The 23,232-nt window shown below is 38.6% G+C and overlaps 1 protein-coding gene across 5 annotated transcripts in view; it reads right to left on the minus strand.

Annotated features, from left to right (window-relative positions):
* Positions 1 to 2,994: 2,994 nt before the first annotated feature.
* mylk4a (myosin light chain kinase family, member 4a) overlaps positions 2,995 to 23,232 on the minus strand; it is a 32,407-nt gene continuing 12,169 nt past the window's right edge. The window contains exons 1-15 of one of the 5 annotated variants that reach the window (XM_089130859.1): positions 16,536 to 18,104; positions 15,665 to 15,781; positions 15,409 to 15,499; positions 14,830 to 15,322; positions 12,313 to 12,566; positions 11,376 to 11,481; positions 10,677 to 10,770; positions 10,470 to 10,579; positions 9,037 to 9,178; positions 8,813 to 8,883; positions 8,581 to 8,709; positions 8,187 to 8,339; positions 7,085 to 7,163; positions 5,137 to 5,191; positions 2,995 to 5,023 (exon numbers count right to left, since the gene is read on the minus strand). In XM_089130859.1, coding sequence (XP_088986985.1) covers positions 5,138 to 5,191; positions 7,085 to 7,163; positions 8,187 to 8,339; positions 8,581 to 8,709; positions 8,813 to 8,883; positions 9,037 to 9,178; positions 10,470 to 10,579; positions 10,677 to 10,770; positions 11,376 to 11,481; positions 12,313 to 12,566; positions 14,830 to 15,322; positions 15,409 to 15,499; positions 15,665 to 15,781; positions 16,536 to 17,042 — 2,400 coding nt within the window. In that variant the 5' untranslated portion in view covers positions 17,043 to 18,104 and the 3' untranslated portion in view covers positions 2,995 to 5,023; position 5,137. Of the gene's footprint in view, positions 5,024 to 5,136; positions 5,192 to 7,084; positions 7,164 to 8,186; positions 8,340 to 8,580; positions 8,710 to 8,812; positions 8,884 to 9,036; positions 9,179 to 10,469; positions 10,580 to 10,676; positions 10,771 to 11,375; positions 11,482 to 12,312; positions 12,570 to 14,829; positions 15,323 to 15,408; positions 15,500 to 15,664; positions 15,782 to 16,535; positions 18,105 to 23,232 lie in introns of those variants that run through there. The other 4 variants (XM_089130858.1, XM_039684082.2, XM_089130860.1 and 1 more) reach the window with 4 other exon arrangements.

The following is a 23,232-nucleotide window of genomic DNA, read 5'->3' on the forward strand; positions in this document are numbered from 1 at the left end:
GTGGTGCACGCGCTTAACTCCGAGTCAGTCAACTCAGAGTTGATTGAACAAACTCATTTCAGCTGTTCTGTAACCGAAAACTCAGAATTTCCCATCTCAGGGTAAGTAAACTCAGAGTTCAAGTTTTTTTTTTTAACTCAGAGTAGGTTGAACCTCCTTATTGAAACGGGCCCCAGAGCTTGTTCAGTGGACAATTAGTCAATCTGTTACTAGTAATCTTCAATAATGTATATTTGGCGGCTCCTGCTGGAAATATAAATATCAACACATGATCGTGTCAGAAGCTGACAAACAGATCAAATTCTGCTGCTCTTATCATTTTTAAGGAGTTCCACTCTCGTCTATACATGTCATTAGATCCACGATTGAAAAAAAAAAACAACAACAAAAAAACAGCCCCAACCTGGAAGTAAGATTTTCGGCACAGAAATTCTCCATTCATCCAAAATATTTGTTTTAAACTTTGGCCATGTTTAGCATGAGAATCCATCTCTTTAACACTCTAAACAACTCTGAATACATGAAACACCAAATCACGAATAGTTAAATCCTTAACATTTTGTATAATATGCTAAACATGGGGTAGTTTAAACAAAATAGTATCCACTGTGTTTATGACCCTGTCATTGTATTCTCTATTGAGTTCTCCATTGAGTTTTCATTCATAAAAATGACCATTCAAAAAATTAATAATAATATTCACATACTGTAGGTTGCTCACCAACACTACTACACCAAAGGCCAGTACGTTATCACTGTCAGTCCAAATTCAATTATTTGTGTCTGGAATCTGATCTAAAATTATTGATGTCCACTCTGATTGATCCGATTTGTGTGTCCATGCAGCTCTTTCGTTTTCCGGAATATCCAGCCCATTCTCACCCCCAAGGCGTCACTTAACTGACGCCTTGGGAAGCATTTGGACATGCTTCAATATCTGACGCTTTAGGCGCCCTTTAGCGTCAGTTAGATGACGCCCTAGGATCGCGTGTACCCTACCCCCACCCCACACCTAAACCTAACCGCGTCCTCTAACTGACGCTTTCCTTTAGCGTCAGTTAGATGACGCCGTAGGATCGCGTCATGTAAGTGACGCTAAAGGGCACCTAAAACGTCAAATATTGAAGCATGGTCAAAGGTGACGCCTTGGGGTGAGAATGCGTTGGAATATCTGTATAGGTTTCTATGGCAATGACGTTGTCAAAAACCACAACATGGAGGGGTGTACGATACAGATATTGCCTTGTTTAAATTTTACAACATGTCTATCAATGTGCAGGGTATCAAAATATGTCTCCGTTATGTTGTAATTTTCTGCTCGTCTGGCACTTTGAAAAACACAGCCTTGTTTTGGCAGCGACTTCCAGCATGTTTCCTATTACAACGTATGACGTTTTTTTGTGGCGTGAGAAAATCAAATAAAGCGCATGTGTCCGCAACCGCAACGGTCAGACTGAAACTAATTTCCAGAAATGCTTTCAAACCACAAATGATTGTAGCTTGAAACGGATTTGTAAAAATTGCATTTCATGTGATTTCTGGCCTACTTTCACACTACTTAAATCTGATTGGATTTCAATCGGATATGCACAAAATCGGATTTGGACTGAGAGTCTGAACATAGCCAAAATTACTCAATGCACCCTTTTGTTGTGCAACTTAAAAGGTTTTACTTTTTGATAGTCCATTCGTTGTGACTCTATTGGTTATTAGTAGACATTCAGTAGCTTGTCAACACACGGTGCATTAGTTGACGTTCAGAAACACTGTTTCAACAGACAGTAGTTCTTTCAACAGTACTACTTTCAACAGTAGTTCCTGAAAATTGGGTTCTGTTTTGGAGTGGACTTTGAGCTTTATAATCTTGCAGATATTTTTCATGGTCAAACAGCAATATTACACACCAACTAAAGTTGAAAAAGCCTAATAGAACCCAATAGGATTCAACAAATAAAGATGCAATTACATGAAGATTTCTCATAAATACCAGTGAATTACCTATCATGCAGGACCTACAGCACACCATGTAAAAAAAGTTAAAAAATACTGCAGAATTGCAGTGGTTATTTCCATGTTGGGCTCCAATGGACCTCAGTCTGAGTTTGGCTCATATTATAGCCTAAATATTTTGCTGCTAATCTGAATCCATGGCCACTTCTGTATGACTATCAACAGAGGAACAGACTAAGATGCAGACTCTACTAGCTGGGCTAACTGTTCATGCTAACAGGCCGAACCTTAATCCTTCAGGACTGAGAATTGATGTTTCAAGAGCTATTGATGATTTGGATAATTGTTTTGAACTATAACTTTAAAGGTAGAAGAGCATTCTTCTGATGCCATAAGCTAGTTTTAGAAGTCTAACAACACAGCTCCGTAATGAATGACAAAACAAACCATATAACTGTGGTGGGAAAGTGTCTTCTGTCCTGCCCTCTGCTGGACACAAAGGAGTGCTGTAAAAATGGGTTGAGGAGCAACTCTGCTTCGGATTCAGTACCTCTGAAAGCTTATGTTACGATCCAATACAGACATGGAAGCAACTCACATGAGACCAACCAGATGTCTTCAATGGAAGAGAACGTGCAGATCTTTGGTAGGTCTTGCTTTTTAGTTAGAATGCTGTATAACGTTCTTTCCTTGGTTCATAGGGAAATTCTTTGTCTCGTGTCAAAGGTGTAAATGAAAGTGTCATTCAATATGTTTATATATTGGGCCTATTAACAAATATATAGACATATTACATATATATATATATATATATATATAAAGATAAAATATAAGCATTGGCTTTAAAAGTCAAAATCAATAATATTGCCTAAAAAAATAAGGAAAAACATTTTGAATCATTTAAACAGCAATCAAATATAATTTTAATCCAGATTTAAATCCAAAAATAACTTAATTGCCTAATTAGAAAAGAGACTTGCAGTAGTCTTCACTGAATTGTATATTTGTCTCATATCTCATTTACAAGACCAGCTGAATAAAGGCAAAGAAAGGTAAGACTTTTCTCTTATTATATATTTTTTTATTCTACGATATTCTTCATTCATGTTTACATGAAAAAGACATTGTTATAAAACAAATTCCCTAAAACTAGACTTGCTTTTAAAATCTATTAAGATCGTTTTCATATTATTTTCAAAATAAATAATGTTCTAAAGTGCTTATAATGCAATGATACATACTCAACATTCAAAACAAAGTGAAAAAACTATATGAATATATTTTCGCTCTAACATAATAATGTTTCTGTTTTCTGTCAAAATCACAGCTTGCATCCCTTTGCATTCCCATAGAACATGTAAAACCTAAAACAACATTTGTGATAACAATGCTGAGTCAATAATCTCTCATATTCCCTTAGAATTCAGGTATATTTCAATTATTATATTGGGCATATTCAAAAATCAGCATACCACTGTGAAAGCTTAAAAACCATGATGTTCCAGAGATGGAGCTTGTTAAAGCATTATTGTGTTTGTTTGTTTTTGTTTTTTGGAAAGAGGAGGTAAAGTGTGCTGGTCATAGAATGTTTACGTACACTGCTGAAATTCACACGATATGAAAACCATAACTAAAAGCTGTGTGCTGTTGAACTTACATTTATAATAGTCAAAAGCTCTGTTGTCATTATACACTCACCTAAAGGATTATTAGGAACACCTGTTCAATTTCTCATTAATGCAATTATCTAATCAACCTATCACATGGCAGTTGCTTCAATGCATTTAGGGGTGTGGTCCTGGTCAAGACAATCTCCTGAACTCCAAACTGATTGTCAGAATGGGAAAGAAAATTGATTTAAGCAATTTTGAGCATGACATGGTTGCTGGTGAAAGACGGTCCAGTCTGAGTATTTTACAATCTGCTCAGTTACTGGGATTTTCACGCACAACCATTTCCAGGGTTTACAAAGAATGGTGTACAAAGGGAAAAACATCCAGTATGCAGCAGTCCTGTGGGCAAAAATGCCTTGTTGATGCTAGAGGTCAGAGGAGAATGGGCCGACTGATTCAAGCTGATAGATATGAAATAACCACTCGTTACAACCGGGGTATGCAGCAAAGCATTTGTGAAGCCACAACACACACAACCTTGAGGCGGATGGGCTACAACAGCAGAAGACCCCACCAGGTACCACTCATCTCCACTACAAATAGGAAAAAGAGGCTACAATTTGCAAGAGCTCACCAAAATTGGACAGTTGAAGACTGGAAAAATGTTGCCTGGTCTGATGAGTCTCGATTTTTGTTGAGACATTCAGATGGTAGAGTCAGAATTTGGCGTAAACAGAATGAGAACATGGATCCATCATCCCTTGTTACCACTGTGCAGGCTGGTGGTGGTGGTGTAATGGTGTGGGGGATGTTTACTTCCAGCAGGATAACGCACCATGTCACAAAGCTTGAATCATTTCAAATTGGTTTCTTGAACACTACAATGTGTTGACTGTACTAAAATGTCCCCCACAGTCACCAGATCTCAACCCAATAGAGCATCTTTGGGATGTGGTGGAACAGGAGCTTCGTGCTCTGGATGTACATCCCACAAATCTCAAATCTCAACTGCAAGATGCTATCCTATAATATTCAGCACCTTGTTGAATCAATGCCATGTAGAATAAAGGCAGTTCTGAAGGCAAAAGGGGCTCAAACATAGTATTAGTATGGTGTTCCTAATAATCTTTTAGGTTTCATATACTCATATACATATATATACTTCATATACAGTTTATATATATAGGACTTTGAACTGAACTTCCCAGTGCTTCAAAACAAGTGAACGGGCATATTCAAATCTTAGCATATGAACCTGGAATCTGATAAATCTTATTCCACCATCTCTTCATTTCAAATTCTGGGATAGGATCAATTTCATGTGACAGATAGTTGTAGTTTAAGAATTTCCATTAGCTAACAACATGTTATTGTGGGACATATAGTGGACACATCAGTTTATGAAATACATCTCTATATAATATAATGTCCCTCATGGTTCCACAGCAGGCTTGGTCCCTCTAAAAGACGAAACCGAAAAAAGGTGGTTAAATATCATTTTGTCACTTCCAGACACAAAAATAGCATACATTTAACGATTCTCTAGACTACAATATATTGACAATGGACTTACATTAACTCTCTGGTGAAGGCAAACAGGAGTTTCTGCGCGAACGGCACATATTTTTCTGTTAAGAAAACCAAGTCAATCTTAGAAGCTCAAAGAAATCCCTTAATTCAACAGAACAATAGCCGCGTTTCCACTGCCGGGCCAGGGCCGGGCCGTGCTAGTGCGTGCCAGGGCCAGTCGCGTTTCCACTGTCACTTCCGGGGCTTGATCGGGGCTTCCTCAGGGCCAACGGCCAGGATTTCTGGCCCGTCGAATACCTTGGGCCAGAGGGGGCCAGCTCGGGCTAGAGGCGTGCTCAAGGTAAAAGGCGGAGTTTATTGGTGTTATGGAACGTTATGATCTGAAGCAAGATGCACATAGGGGTGTCCATGTTTAACTTATTAACCGTTTAAAATTGCATAACAGTTTAATTTGAACTGTAGGCCTATGCCAAATGCTGCGCAAAAATATGTAGGCTATAGGCTACATATCGACGAATTTTCAGATATTTGTTTAGATTTTTTTGCCCCTTAAACATTTAAAATATTTGACAAATTAATATGAAAAAAAATATATATTTTACTGGTTTTCTGAGGCCAAATTAGAACCTGGAAATGATATTTTCCCCGCAGTGCTGAACGAGAAGAGCCGTAACCACAGCCTACAGAAAGGGGATTATAGGTGATTTATAAGATATAATAAATGTGTCTGATAATAAAATAATATAAAATAACGAGGCATTAATTGTTTATTAATAAACTATTGTTTTCTAAATGATTTTCGGCTAAAAACATATCTCTATCTCCGGATGCACATTTAGAGAGAAATTAATTAGCTACATAATTACATAGTCAGAAGATATTGGCTTTCGATTCGAATTTGTTCGTTTTAAATTGGACATTTAAAGCTTTAATCTAGACTAAAGCTTTAAATGTCCAATTTAAAACGGAACAAATTCGAATGCGGCTGTTTCAGGTCTCGCGCTTCAGTTCACAGAGATCATGAAGCGCGCCTTGATTAATTGTTAAAGCACAACGTTTTCTTGTTATTGTGAGTTTACGCAAATAAATGTATTTGCGAATAATGTATTATTATTTTCTGTATGACCAGAAATGAAAGAGTATTTTAAGTTGTTTCCACTGAAAGAAATGCAATGAAACTGCAAGTGTTCACATGGGCGTCTCGCAGCCATCAGTGCGTGCTCCACACACACTGGATATGCGCTGATATGCGTCAAAAATATTGTGTTTATTTGTGCTCTGTTCCTTTTTTGGATAAAGGCGTCTTCTACATATGCAGCCTAATAAAATGTTACAATAATGATGATGATGGTTATTATTATTATTATTATTATTTGCAGACACGGAGTTTTTGTGAAATGGACGTTTTGCTTATTTTCAATTGGCAATTTCAGTTTGAAGGGTGATGGAAATGCGGCTTTAACTGCTCCGTACTTGCTGCGTTTTATTTCTATAAATTAATTTCGTTTCAAATGGGGTCCAATCAGTTATTAAAGGTGTTAAAAAATTAACTCTGTATATGCACTGAGTATTAACCGATGGGCCTCGGTTAACGGTTAATGAATAACTTGAAAACGTGCCCGCAGCCCTACTTGTTATATCGCGCAAAAAATCGCTGCTTGAAATGGAGAATCGCCTGTACTGGTCTCGGGACACTATTGCAGCCACTACGGCAGGTGAGTTAATATACATGCTATCTTCCTAATTTAAAAAATAAATTAATTCATAATACCCGCTGAAATGGGTTGGGTTTTATGACGTTTGATCCTGAAAGGCGTGTTAGGGGTGGGGTCTGGGGCAGCGCTGTGGGGCTACTGGCCCGGCAGTGGAAACGCAAACCCGGTGCTTGAGGCCCGAGGCCACTAGCTCGGCTCGGCTCGCTGTTAGCTCTGGCCCAGCCCTAGCCCGGCAGTGGAAACGCGGCTAATGTGAGAATGAAATGCAGACTATACCTTCTCATGCAGGCGATGATGGACGGTTGCATCCGACAGCCATGGGTGCTTCAACGCTTCTGTTGCTCCTATCCTCCAACTACACAAACACACAGAAAGAACATCCATGGACATAAAGGCAAGGGTTCAGGTTCTAATCCATGAACTAATGCCATTATCTTATATTTGCTGACACTTGCTGTAAACTAGCCAAATGCAATCCAAAATGGGTCTGAGATGATCGGAGGGAATAACGATGCATATAATAACAGATATATAATCATGCATAGTTAAAATGAGGTCACATGTAGCGAAATTTCAGGGGGTTTGCATGAAGGCCTAAAAATTTTTTATTTTTTTTTTTGCTCGTTTTTAAGTTGGTCATGCGAATTCGCTATGCTGACCAACAGAAGAATATTTCCCTAATATGACTGCACCATTCTTATAGCAAAATAATGCAAAGTAGAATTCAGAATAACTAATAATTCACTAATATTCACTAATAACCCTTGTTATTAGTGACACCAGTGGCTATTAAGTGAAAATATCAGAGATATAGCCTATTGTTAATGAATATTAAGATGCCGTCCACACTGCTGAGAGTGACGTTTAGATAAATATGTAAATAAGTGTTACGCTCTTTCCTCTCAATAAAAAAGTAATCACAACAAAAATGGCAGCAGTGAGAAAACAGCAGTTAAGAAAGCATCTGATCATAGAGATGTGTATATGTTTGCACCAGCTCTGCAATTCACCACCATCATGATTATTAGGTATCTGAGACTATATATATCTTGCTATGTGAGACAATAGTTAGAATTAATTAATCCCGTTTCTTTGCATGGCACATTGACATTACAGTACAGAATACTTCTTTTGACATTATCCGGAACATTGTATAAGCATTCATTTCATGTCATTGAACGCGTAAATGTCACATCCTTTGGATTTTGCCTTCACATAATTCAGTCTACAGAGTTTCATAGACAACCCAGAAAGTCAGAGGAAATGTCTAGTTTTTTAAGCTTTATTGCAAGCTGTTCACACATTGGCAATACAGTGATTAATACATGCAAATTGTTACATATGGGCCCTTTAATACACGTATGACTCTCTTGCATACCTTTTATCTACCACAAGGAGTTTGGAAATGAAATCCTTGGCTTCTGGCGAGACTTCTAAGAATTCTTCCTCCTCAAAGTTCCACTGGCAGGCCAAAATGTTATTTAGTGTCTCATTCTCATTGTCCCCAAGGAAGGGTGACAAACCACTGAGCCTATAAAACACAATTTATACACTGAGAACAAAAAAAGTGTAGGATTTTCTTTGAAGAAATTTACACTTATACACAAAAAATACATGGAAAATAACACATTGAATGAACCCACAAGAATTGTAGTATTTTATGGTAAAATGTACTTAAAAAATTAAGTGAATCATTTAAAAATAAAACGAAGTGATAATTTTAATTGAGCTAGGCCATTTTCAGAGTATACCTGCCAAAATATGCAACTTACAGCATGTATGTAATAACGCCCAGACTCCACATGTCTGTGTTGAATGACACGTAATCATAGTTGACCACCTCAGGCGAGAGAAACTCTGGCGTGCCGAAATTCACTCGTAACTTTTCCCTGGGCTGATACCTAAAGAGAATTAATGTTTCCAAATTTAAACGCACTCTACATTCTATCCATGATGTTGCACATATTTTTGTATTAAAGAGAAGAGTGCCATGACCATACTTACTTCCTCGCAAGTCCAAAGTCGATGATCTTGACTTTATTAGTTACTCTGCTGACACAAAGAATGTTTTCTGGCTGCCGGCCACAAGAAACAACATGGGTTATAAAGGTTACTGAGGATATTTGCTATAAAACTAAGAGGAATGTAGGCCTGTTCCCTCTTGGGAGGGCCATATTTTAAGATTGAAGTGTTTTTATTGTTGCATTGCTTTGGATCTGTGGTTGCACCTTTAGGTCCAGATGGAGGATGTACATTTTGTGCATGTAGCGCAAGCCTTCACAGATCTGTCTGATGAACATCACTGTGTCAAGCTCCATCAACTTGTAGTTCTCATCAATGATTCTGTCGAAGAGTTCTCCTCCATCAACACTGTTCAGGAGAAGGATCACCACAAAATTAGCTTTCCAATCCTTACTTCTTAAACAACAGCCACTGTGGCTAGTGGTTTTCCAAAGTTACTACTCAGCATTTTCACTGGCCATCGATACCGTGGGGAAAAACGTCCATATAGATATGTTTAATATTATCTCAATGGGTATATTAGGCTGCTTATGATTTACAGTTATTATTGTCATTACTTTTAGTTATTATTGTCATTACTTCTTATTGTTATTATTTGTCATTACTTAAAAAATTCCCTCCAATAAAACAAATTTGAAAACATCCTGTATTATAGAACAAGTTGTATATAAATTGTAATTTATCCTTTTTTTCCCCTTTTCTGTTTATCCCCACATGTTCGTGTTCATTGTTCGGTATATACAGTATACTGTTATACTGTTACCGTCCCCTTGGGGTCTGCCTTGGGGAATTCTGCAATGGGAAATGCCTTGTGCGTCACTGGTGTCTGCAGTGGAAATCTAAACACGACAATGAACTTGACATTGCCAGGCGGCAGCCCATCACGTCACTACAGGTGAGGCCGAGAGAATAAAAGGGCACATCTGCAATACGTCATCCACTTCTTGTCTATAAGAGACATGCAGGAATGGTGGAAGGATGGCAAAGGGACAAGGCATGGCGTCTTGTTCCCTATTCTCAAGGATCTATGGGGTTACATGTGTAAACCTGGATGTTCCCTTTCGACAGGTAACACGCTCTGCGTCCCCTTGGGGGACTGAAGCAGCCCTGAAGAGTGGAAGAGGAGGCCCACAACACCCAATTCTCAGAAATCTTGCAAGGAGGCTCACAGAGGCCTACCACTCACAATGCTATCCTTGCAGAGCTCTGAAGAGCTGATGCCCCAGAAAACAACGTCTGGCCTAAAAATGCTTGCGGTAACCAAGGAGGTTACCGGGAAACAGGTAGACCTTACCTGTTCAGTTCGCACATTCAAACACAGTCTCTTGAGACAATAAGGAGATAACGTATTGCACAGGTGCCCTTTTATAATCTCATATTTATATGTTATTTGTTAACACACTTTATATTTAGGCAAAATCCTAAAGTGCTACAATTTAAAAACAACCAACCAAAATGAAAATCAACCAAAAGGCTGTCATGTGGGCTGTCATGTCAAGTTCATTGTCATGTTTAGATTTCCATTTCAGACTCCGATCACGGCCAAGGCTTTCTACCTACCTATTGACAGGCTGCATTTTGTTTCAATTGCATGTAATAAGAACCAGCCATTAAGAATGCACCAATAAATAGTACATACTATTCAAGCACAAGGATAATGTCGTTCCTGGACTCATAGGCTGCGTAAAGCTGGATCAGGTTGGCATGGTCGAGCTGGTTCATAACCTGAATCTCATTCTTCACCACGTCCTATCAGATAAAGCACATGAAACTATTATTTTACAACTGAGCTCTATGTGGAAACCTTTACATTTGAATAAAAATGCTGATTGGTTTTTTTTTGTACCTTTTCTTTTTGACTCTTAGCTTTGATTATCTTGGCAGCCAAAGTAAGTCCAGAGGAATTTTCCATGCATCTATGCACCTGACCAAATCGACCTCTGGAAAGAGATACAAGCAGTAATCAATGACAATTAAGACAAGAAAAATTCCAAATTTTGATAATCACATTTATCCCCCCCCACTATAAAGAAACAGTGAAATTGACATTAGTTCTGACAAAGAGATCTTGCTGGATGTGAGCGCAGATATAGACATCTGCAATGACATTCCCACATGTGTAAGTGTGGGTTAAGTGTCCAAATACTTTTTTGAGCCACTGTATATTCAAAACGACATTTTAAAAGACTTAGAGGTGCAGACCAGTAAAGACTTCAGGGACACTTTTGTAATGCAGAGGGTGTCATATTTTTCAGATACTATTCCATTAACAACAAGAAGAACATTCCCTTTGAAGAGATGGATTAACACCTAGTGATTAGTTTCCAGCTGGCGTGGAGGTACAATTTCACATACCCTGAATTCGCTATGCAAAAATAACTGGCTTGACTCTGAAGTTATGAATCGGGTGAGTGAAGACTGACTGCAATGTTACGCAATTAGCCTTTGAGGGGTTTAGCAGACTACACTGTCTGCATTTACACTGTCTATAAAACATTCTGTTCTGAGAAATTGGTTCCAACTTCAAGAAAATACTTCTACAGACCCTCCGAGAATCTCCTGTCGGTTGATAGTGTAGAAATTGTTAATCTGGTTGGGTTTGGCAGACACAACACGGTGTTTGAAGGGTGCTGGTGGAGGTGGGGTGCAATCTGCAGGACAGTAGAAGATGGAGAACAATGAATAGAAATGTCTGGAAAAGCATGGAGGTTAAACAGTTGAAATGCTATGTATATCACATATGCTATGTTTTTGAAAGCTGCTCCCCATCATGAGATGCTTAACTACTTTTCAAGACTTTCATGGTCAAACAGCGATACCTGATAATGTGGCCATTATTTGTGATTATTGGAGATTGACAGACATTTTGGGATGCCTTGTGACATTTTGAATGGCATCAGCCATTGAAAAAGCCACATTGGTCGACCAAAGATAGCTAGCTAGCATAAATCAGCCTTAAGCATCATACTGTTTGAATATTAGTATTTTCGGTAGAGATCTCACAATGAAGTTTTAAGGCAGGTTTACACTTTATGATTTTGCACATTTGTATGATTTGAGACACATTAATCCTTAAAGAATCCTCAGACCCTAGGCCAAAATCTGAAGTCTCTGATCGCTAGTTTGACATGTTAGCCATCGTTGCGACATAGGGGGAATCATCTGACAAGCAACAGTTGTTAAGGGCTATTATAAATCGTACAGTTTGCACCAGGCTTTAAATAATCAAAATATGTTATGACCTTGTGTTTACATTATCAACTCCATACTGTTAATTGCAGGGCAATTTTAGCATCACTTTTTTTTCCGGTTTTAGTTCATGATAATGAACCCTGGTAATTGTTGTAGCAAACTGGTTAATAGGAAATGAATGGTTGATTATATGATTATAAGATTCCATTATTTTTGGTGGATTATGTGACTGTAAGAGATATATCCCATAATTTTTTATCAATTATGTAATGAACCACTGAGAATCTTACCGATGAAGAAGTGATCGTCATCTTCATCCTCATAGCTCTCTTTCTTTAGTTTGCTGAAATCCAACTTAAATTCCACACCATCAGCTTTGAAAACACCAAGGAGATCCTCGGGTTCCTGTGGCTTCTGTGGCTCTTGCTCACTCTGGCCTTGACCCTCATGAACCCTGCTCTTCTTGTGGTCCTCCAAACTCATATCTTCTTCTGTTACGCGTCGTTTGCTGCTGGTCGTCACCTCGTCCACCTGCTCAGACTCACTACTGAAACAACAGAATCAGAATAGAGGATGAAGACAAATGGTCTCATTCACCATAGCCATGCAGTTTGTGCCTGAATGAACGGATTTCGATTCTGATGCGCGTCACGCGCGTAAATTTCGCTTCAAAAAAAGAGGGGGGCCAACCACCAATACCACTTGGCTATGTCAGGTCACAAACAGACTGGGGGAGCTTGGTTTGGAGGTGCCTGTTGTGGTACCCCGGTGGAAAAACTCAATGTAGCCCAAGCCAGAAGTTTAACGATGGGGGTTGGGTGTCACTGATGGTGGTGGAGGGGAATCGTGTTATTGAATCGAGGGGAAACATCTGTGTCTGGGGGGCCTGTTGGCTGCGCTCACTGGCAGTTCTGGGTCAGCCCTCTGACCCAGAGTTTAGAGCAGATGTGCAATGAAATTAAATGTATTCTTATTGTCATAGTACTACTGTCACTACTGTCGTAGATTGCTATAGCCTATATTACTATTATTGTCATGAATATTATCATTATAAATACTATCATTGATACTACCACCACTAATAATAATGTGTATATATATATATATTTCTTTGTGTTTGTCAAAGTCTCTATCATATCCTCTACAACTATTCAGATACTACCCAATTGCATCACAGAAAGGATCTTGTGTGCCTACATATACCACTTTGTCGACGACTGTGTGGGGCTGTTGTGTATTTTTCTGTTCTGTTTTTTTTTTTTTTTTTTTTTTTTGTTTCCCCTTTCCTCCTTCTGTATTGTAGATGTGTCTCACTGAATCTTACCTGGTATGTGTTACTGTTTAGTTAACCTGCAAAAAAAAAAAAAATTTCGCTTCAAACTTTTGTTTTTACGCGCGCCAGTTTCGCTCTTGACACGCGAATTAACACAAAGTGGTCAAGCGTCAAACTTGACGCGCGATTCGCGTCCGGTGTGAACGTAGCATAACGGCGTTAATTTTTTTATCGCGCGATTAACAGTCTTTTTGTCCTAGCGAACTTTGTAGTTTTTTCACATGCTTTTGCAACAGGACGCGGCATGCGTCCTGATCCATTTCAGCGTCTCTGCTTGTTTGCAATGCAAGGGTAAATAAAGAACTTGTGTATGAGTAAGGACAGAATTTTCTTTAATTAAGAAACGAAACACTATCTCTATAAAGGCAATTGTTTTTTGTATATTTAAAGAGCGGAGAACAGTCTTAAGCCCTATTCGGACAGGATTAGTTTTACAAGGGTAGATGAAGTAATGTAATTTTTACCACAGAAAGTTTGTAATATTAATGGCCAATTTGCATGGGATAAGAAATCTTAGTAGAACTAGCAGAAGTGGGAGGGGTAACTCGATAAGCACCTCCGCCACGTCCCTGTTGTTATGTGCATATTACGTTGCTTCCTGATATCATGTGTGCAAACACATAATCTCTATATATAACCTATATATAACAGTTTGGTCCAGTCGAATTATTTATTAATCGAATTAAATTCTGATCGGATTCTGTGGGTTAAAGGCACTTACCTAAAGCTAAAAGAAATTGTGTGCCTCTAACATGTGCTTTCGAACTTTTGATCTGACTGGTGGAAAGCCAAAGACTTGTCTCACCCCCTAGAATGCAACTGGATGCTTTTTCATGCGCCTCTACATTTCATGGGAAACTACTTTTAAACGACTGAATATTTACGAACATATTAACTGACATTGGACTAAAATCATTGAGAAGCTCTGGTAATAATTACTTTACCCAACCTCTCTATGTTAAACTAAACCCATCTGAATAGAGTAAAAATTAGCTGGTAAAAATCCTTGTAACTACATTTAAGCTTGATTTTCATAATATGTTATTATAATGACACATATAAATGTCTGACCATATAAGCCACAATACCAACTTTGACGATACGTTGTTTATGTAAAAAATACGAGGCTTCAGCCTGACTTAGTGACTCTTAGTGACCTAAATTAGTTGGCTTATCATCACCAACGTCATAGCTACTTATATGACCTTATTGTGTTCCTACCGGACTTAAGCTCAAGTTTCACCTTAATGGTGAGTACTGTTATATCCAGTTTTAATAAGCAATTTAAAGCAATGCATGTCTGTGCAATTTTGTTATAAAAAAGATTGGGAAGCTGCTTATGAAGGCAGTAGGATTGAGGTTTGTAAATATTTAAACTATTGGAATAGCTACACATATTACTTAGACAGGATTTTCCACATACTTTTGGTCATGTGGTGTATGACATGGACACCCCACCAGATTCACAGCTCACCTTTGGGCTGAGTTCTCAGTTGGTGTAGGCGGATCAGTTGATGTAGGTGGATCAGTTGGTGTAGGTGGCTCTGTGTCAGTAATGTCAGGTTCTGAAAGAACCTCAGTAGACGTCTGGTCCTCCGTACCCTCTTCCTCCTGATCTTTGAGTTTGTCAGTGGCCTTTACGGGCATCTCCTTAGTCTCTTCTTCTGCTAATTGTTGTGTTTCAATTTGGATCTCCTCTATCTTTGGCTCTGCGTCTTCTATCTCATCTTCTTTCAGGTCCTGAGTGACATCCTTCTCTTCTTCTGAGTTATTCTTTTGTTCAGGTTCAAGCATCTTGGCTTCTTCCAGGATAAGTTCTTGCGGAATGGGAGTATTTGAGCCATCCTCAGATTTCTGCACATCATTTTCCTGATGTCGGGATGCTTCAGAGCGATCTATATTCTCTTGATTTAGTTTCTGAACCTCTTCAAGCAACAGTGTCTGTTTCCTCAAAGAGATTGTATCAACTGCAATATGAACATAATAAAGAAAAAGAGAAAATTGAGTTAAATGTGTCGCACTTTATTTGCATTTTGTTTTGTGCTGTATTTACCAGTTGAATCAGGTGGTTTCTTCTTCTTCTGTGCTTTGAGGCCTTTGAAGCTCAGATGAAATTTTCCATCTTTACCTTTGTGATCTTTTTGCTTTGGAGCAAGATGAAAATATTGCAAAGAAATAAGATGAGAAAATAAGTTTAAAGTGCAAAAGTATTTGTTTTTCTCGTCAACGAAATGGTAATGTGTACCGAATTTATGCAATTCTTCAGGGTCGCTAATAATTTGTGTAAAATGCATGGTTCATAAACCTACAAAGTTAGTACATTTGAAGCAAATATTTTGATCCAAGATGCTTGAGGTTGTAAGTAGACTCAGAATGTTGGGGGCAGATTTTCGTGTCCCTTTAGAGCCTTTAGTAGAGGTAGTTTTCTGTCATAAACACAATATAAGTGGGATGGGTGGTTAGGAAGCAAGGTTAGTCTAAGATAGCCAAATGTTACATGAAAATAAACTGTTGGCTTCTCTTTGCGCAATAATGCAGGAAGCAACTATACAACTATGAATACAATAAAACAGTAGTAAATGAATAATAAAATGAATTTATGAAACAATCAATAAATATATTTTTCAAAATAATTACAAATGTGACAATTATGCACAACATTTCACTTTTACATGGCATAAAAGTGCGGGTTTCATTTGACTGTCATATGAAATACCAATAAGAAAGGCATAAATGCCATGGTTCCCCTAATATGGCGCATATATATATATATATATATATATATATATATATATATATATATATAATACCAACAGTGTGGGGTGGGGTTTCATCTAGTTGAAACTGTAGCCCAAGACACAAATCCAAATCCAGCTGACTTTATATATTTCCTTTTTCTAGGTAATATTCTCCTTTCCAACAATCCACATCATTAAGGCCAAATCAATCATGTGCTTCAAAATGGTGTAATGACCATGCAAGTGGTCTTTCAAAATGGCACAATTCCTTCTATGTAATAAATGGAAATGTTTAAATCACGACATTAAATCATAATCATTTAATTATTTGATTAAATTGATGATATTTTATCCATGAAATGCCACTATTTCACCTCTTTGTACTGATTATACTCAGACAATCGAGCATCGTCCAATCTTCCATACTTGAGATTGAACTCACCTTGGTAAGGAGAGGCTCACTGTTATCTGACGCTTGGCATTTGGCGATCAGTTTGATTTTACTATCCTTGGACCTGAGTGCCGTTTTGCTTTTTCGAGAAGCTGGCCCTTTGAACATAATATCCATGATTTTGGAAGTTTTCACTGTTTCTCCAATAAAGCTGACAACCTGCTGAATGCTCGTCACCAGTCTCTCCATTCCCTCCAACTTTTGGGTTTGCTGTTCTGAGCGTTGATTTACTGCCAACATGATGCTGTTCATTTCTTGACACATTTCCTTCATCTCATTGGCTGGTCCTGTACGGATAACTGGAGAAACATGGATCTCCTCCTTTTCCACTTTTAGAGTTTCTACATCTTTCTCAATTCCATCAATGTCCTGAGACATGCCTTCGAGTCGGCTAAGCACTTTTTCCTGGATGCTTATGAGCCTGTCCATTTTGCTACTCAAGGACTCAATCCTGACCTGAAGCAGGTCAATACCTGTGCTAGAGTCAGCAGAACTCATGGTAGTACTTAAAAACAGCTCAACTAAAACCAGCAAAACTTCTGGAGAACCTAACAGAGATTCACCTGCAGAAGATGAAGCCAGCTCAATCAGGGTATTCAAAAAGACGTCAATAATCCAACAATGAGCCAAGCAGAAAAATTAGACGGCATCAAAGCTGGACAAAAACAAGAAATTTTAAATCCCCCAATAACATGTTGATCCATCCATCTCTTCCTCTCCATTGAACACTCTATGTACCTCTACAAAGGGGAGGTCATATTAAGAATGGAATGAGCCGGTCTCAGTAAATGTAACTGGTATGGGGTTTTGCGTCAGCAGCTCCCTGGGAGGGGCTATGTTTGGCTCAGCAATTGCTGTGTGATATCTTAGAAGCTTTGAGTGCTAAAGCCATGGCAGATGCCTCCCTGCCAGGTGTCAAAGGGGCCCCGGAGACACTCAGTTTCCAGAAAGGGCTGCTCAGAAAATGAATGGAAAGAAACTTGAGCAATGACTCTTTCACCTTGAGAGGTTCGATCAGAGACGTCATGTTATTTAAGATTTCACGTTGATGGAACTTCCCTGAAATTCCAAGGGCTCATATTCTGCAGGAATGAAGCCAGGAGTCGGGAAAGCCAAGAGCACATTAAGAGGTCAAAAAAATTAAGAGTTCAAAAAAAAAAATATGGGGAAATGATGATGGAAAAAATAAATAAAAATGATTTTTATTGAACAAGATCATGTATCCTCTTATGTACAAACAAACTGGTAAATGGTATCACTCTACTATTGGAAAAGAATAGTATGTGAAAGACTTTTAACCCTGTCTCGGTTGAAACTAGAGCTAGTGCCAGTGTTCTGACCGATTCACCTTCTCCTAAGGCTGCCAGGTCTGTGGAACAAAACTGGGCTAAATGGCAATCAAAATTAGCCCAATGCGATTTTCTTCATCGGTGGGTTGGTCGGAGGACCGAATTTGTACGTTCAGGGAGTTTGGAGCGGAAACCCACAGAAAAAAAAAAAACGAAAACAGTAAAGCTTACTCATCCACAGTTAAGATAGTTACTGATCAATTTTAACCAAGAGGTTGAATTACAAAGCCCCCCCCCCCCCCACCCTATCAAATGCACTTGACCTAGTTATAGTGTAGTAGCCCCCTGTGCATTTCAAATCAGTGTTCCTTTTTTATATTTCTTACATGCCACTCTTGCCAGACTAAAATGTCTCTTCCCAGAATAGCATTAGAGCACTCAGAGTCACTGTTTCAAAGTCGCAGGCATCATTTGACCCAATAACTCATAACTTGCAAAATTGTTGTTTAAACCAGGGCTGGGCGAGTCTCAGGAGAAAAAGACTTCTGATGTCTATTTTTCATAATGTACTGGCAGTGGACATCTGACCCTTGACAGTGCTGTGAACAACGGGATCAAAGTGAGACCAGGGTGTGCATCACCTGTTCTTGGACACTAATAGTTGACAAAGTAGAAATGTAGATGGCAGTCACTCCATGTTGTCTAAGACAAAATAGATACTGTGTGACAATGCAGGACGAATGTGTTCAAGGACAACTCAAGTAATTAAACTGCAATCAATCGACACCTGCTTTATAAAAATGATTTGTTTAATGCACCCTTGTGTAGGAACCAGGAAACATTGTTATGGCAAACTAACATAGAACTAGAAGGGAAAGCATAGACTTAAGGCCATTGCACACTGAGTACGAAATTTTCGTATGCGTTTTTTCGTGTTCGTCAGCCTAAAAATTCGTCACGCACAGAAACCTTGCACACTGAGTCCGATGCGTATTTATTAAACCTTTCCGGGAAAAAACGCAAAAATACAAAATGGATTCGTCAAGCAGTGAGAATGATTTTGTTGTCCTCTATCTTATTGAAAAGAGAAGAGAAAATATTACGTCCATCCAATCCTGAAATTGCGCCGAGAGCTTGTGAATTTATCCCGAGCGATTCAAAATTTACCTCAGAATGTCAGTGGAACAGTTTGATGCTTTGCTTGCGATTCTGGAGCCACATTTTAAAAACAAGACCACCAATTTCCGTGAACCAATCGATCCTGAACAGAGACTGGCAGTGTGTCTAAGGTATGGACAGGACACACACACGCGCGCGGCCCGGTGGAAGCGCTGGGCAGACAGAACAGCTGTATAGGCTGTTATATATTGTGCCCAAATAATACATTATCGAATTGGCTGCTCAATCACACCTTATTCGATCCGAAATTTCAATCTGATTGAAAGGGGAGGTTTATTCCTTTCATAATCCAATCGAGAGAAGAGAACATACTTGATCGAATTGAAAACCGAAACTGAAAGCACTGCGCATATGTGCAATGATGTGCGGAACGAGCTCCGTAGACAGTAAACGAGCTCCCCCCGGCCCTGAATTGTCAAAAAACCTCTCAAAATGCTGGCTGTGGATGCGAAAAACGCAGAAAATCGAACCCAATCCGAATTTTTTATGACGGACGAAAGTTTCGGAGGCGGTGTGCAAGCAAGATTGACATAACGTGAGGTCAATTTTTTTTAACATGCGAAAATTTCGGATGCGAATTTCGGACGCAGCGTGCAATGCCCTTTACTCCATCTTTAAATGAGAGACTGTCACAAAACATTATCACCTTCTCATTGAATCATATGAAAGACAAACATGGCAAAAGTCATCCACAGTTTTCAAAAATATTTATTGACATGCATGATTTAGCAAGGGTTACAGAAATTAAATCTAAATGTTGGTGCTGTCAGAATACGCAATGTGTGACAGTCCGGCATGAGTTTGATTGAACGCAAATTTTGATATGTGCAGCCCATTAGCATATCCAAGAAAAACACATCAGCTTTCTTAACCAGAGTATAAATTTGGACAGTCGAAGTCAGAGTAACACAAAACAGCAGAGGCCAGTACCATTTCAAGACATCAAAACAGTGAGACTGATGAGTAAACAGGAGCTAGCACAAGAACTCTCTGGAGTTTACATTACTAGCAGTTTACAATGAAACTTGATAGATAGGAGGTAATACAGCCATACTGAGAATGAAGCCAAGTCTTACTGTGCTGTGCTGCGGTGAGCAAGTGACAAACACGGCTGCGCTGCTAGTTATGGCAGCATGGAAAATAAAAGCTGCACAGCTGCCCAAGATGACATAAACTGCATTCAGGCCATTCATTTACTGATATGAAAGCTAAATAACACATGTTGTGCAGTAATGAATACGCGGCTACAGAGATTGAGGCATACTGTGTCACCTCTTGGACAAGGTGAGACAAATGTTTTGTAGCTTGAACTAGGGTTGAAATTCCCACACAGGTCCAAGCACGAATTGTTCTTTTGGCAAGATTAAATGTTTAAGTTGGGTAAAAGGATACACACAGGAGGGCTATTGCTACAGGACGATGGAAGCACATGAAGACCCTGTGCTAGATTTTTTTTTTTTCCATCAGACAACGTTAATGTAAAAAATTTTTTTTTTTGAAAACCTGATTAAGATGACCGTTTGACCATTAACATTAGCCTATGCTCTAATTTGATACTGTACACAATAAAACGCCAATTACAGTATATTTACAATGAAAGCTTCCAAGGCAGGTGTATTCCTGAAATACAGATTAAAAAATATTGAACCAATATTTAATCTCAGTTTTTAACGGACAATTTAAAGAAGTATTACATAAAATGTCTTTTTTGGTGTGTTTACTGTTATTTTTGGTCATTTATTGTCACTGGAAGCAAAATTTGGCCAATTTTAAATGGCCCTCCAATGTGTGGTCATCAATTAGCTGATTGTGGTACATCTTAGTTGTAGAATGGGCATGTTTGGCTAGAAACTTTAGCGTTCCTACGCCATATAATGACGTTCTTTCTTCTGTGAAATACAAAATACATTCAGCTGCTTTGTCCAAACAATGAAAATCAATGGGGTCCAAAGGTTTCTAGCACCCAAAAGGTAGACCTACATAAAAGTAGTGGACAAAGTAATGATACAACTCCAGTGGTTTAATCTTAGTCTTCTGAGGAGATACAATCACTTTGTATGATGAAAACAGGTACATTTAATGGGCATTGTTGGCTCTTATGACAAATTGCTTGTGAACTTCCTTTGTGTTCAACAGAAGAAAGAAATTCATACAGGTTTGGAACAACCTGGGGGTGAGTAAATTATCCCTTTAAATACTGTATCTTCTTTATGTCCCACAGGAGAAAAAAAAAACAATTTTAAAACAGAATGAAGGTGGGTAAATGTACTGTATGTATATGGATACATACAAGATCAGTTTTATGTTGTTTATAATACTTGATGTTTGAATTACAGAGAGTTCCAAAGAGAGCGAGAGATGGACACATGAGATGGAGTGTGAGTTAGTTCAGTGTGACGTCGCAGCACCCATTCACAGCAGGGGATCCTTGAGCAGCCCCCTCCATCCAGACAGAACACTTTGTCCCAGGACATTTGAGGGAGGTTTGCAACCCCTTGGCCCTCAGTCCCAGTATCAGTTTGCCTGCCAAACACTCAACTTTCCAGTGACAGAACCAAGACATGACACGTGCCCAAAGGATAGGTAACATACGAGCTGTGCTCAGGGCTAGTGTAGTAGTCTGAAGCTCATGTGGATACAGTACACATACAATCTCAATGCTTTTCTAGAAGAGGAACAGAATTTAATATCAAATAAGGGGAGAAGAACTGTCTTCGCATGTCATTGCGCAGTAGTCATTGTGCAGTAGTTAAAAAGCTTGAGCTAATTGACTTTTAGTGCCTCAACACATTTGTGCTGTTAAGATTTGTAGTGGACATTTTTCAGCAGAAAAAATCTAAAATTTGGATAAAACCCCAAAGTTTTGATAAGTAGCTAATGTAAGGACCACAAATGGCTTATTACTGCATTGGACTACCAACAGTAATGATTCTGAATATTATATTTTATTAGTTGATTCAGTTATTGCCTCAACTGTCCAGTTTACCATAGTTTTATTAGAACAAAAGCTTAACTAAAAAAAATAAATAAATCTGAAACAGATGCTACCACAGATTAAGGTATTAATTCCATTACTGGGACAGCTACCGCCACCCAGGGGAATACAAACAAGATCAAGTAAAATTTTACTATGGTGTTTAATCTATATTAAAGAGGTCCTATTATGCTTTTTTACACGTTCAACTTTATTTAGCGTGTAATGTTACTGTTTGAGAATCAAAAAGGTCTGCAAAATTACAAAGCCCCAGCTGAAGTTCATCTCTATATCAGTAACACATTATTCCTAATTTAAATAATTTCACACCCAAAGTATGAGCAAAATAAAGGGGTGGGGTCGGGTTGATGTAATTACTTTGTTAAAAAAGGTTATGGTAACACGCTCAAAGTGATTGACCAATCACAACACACTGCTCCAGCCGACCAATCAGAGAATAATGTGCTTTTCAGAAAGAGCGATTTCATATAGATGGGAACTAAACAGGGGTGCTTTCCTGAAAGCATCGTTAGCCAACTATGGTCGCAAGTTGGTCTCAATTTCCATTGAACTCTATTTGTAACGACGGAACTTGCGACCATAGTTGGCTAACGATGCTTTCGGGAAACGCAGCCCTGGCCGTCGTTGACAAACTGGGAAGAGTGGTTCTGGAACAAAAGTCAAATATGAGGAAAATAATCTTTAAAAAAATATTTATATATTTAACTTTCAATCATGAAAACTTACAAGTAGAGCCCAAAAACAAAATCAAGACTTTTAAAAAAGGACATAATATGTCCCCTTCAAATGATTCACCCATTTGAACATGAATATTTATTGAAAGGGTAGACTGATCTCATGAAGTAGCGTGTGTATGCCACGCCAATTCGTATTTCCATTTTTGGCGTGCTATCAAGACGCATAATTGCCTTTCAGCGTGTTTATGAACGCCGTTGACTTAACGTTATATAAATATATGACTTACCTCAACCCCGTCCCTAAACCTAACCGTCTCTGGGGTTAATGGCATTTATGACTGGAGATTTGACTGCGTGTACAGACACACGGAATGAAGCGGACGTTAATGGCGTAGACATACACGCATACTAATGGCGTAGACTAATGGCGTAGACATACACGCATTAGCTCAAAATGCGATAACACGCCATCTGACTCGAAAGTGGCGTGTATGTTTACGCAAAAGTCATGATGTCATGTTGGAAAGGGGGTCATGTATGTACTGTAG

This window comes from Pimephales promelas, chromosome 5, assembly GCF_988280905.1.
Source record: "Pimephales promelas chromosome 5, fPimPro1.hap1.1, whole genome shotgun sequence".
In the NCBI taxonomy this organism is placed as follows: domain Eukaryota; kingdom Metazoa; phylum Chordata; class Actinopteri; order Cypriniformes; family Leuciscidae; genus Pimephales; species Pimephales promelas.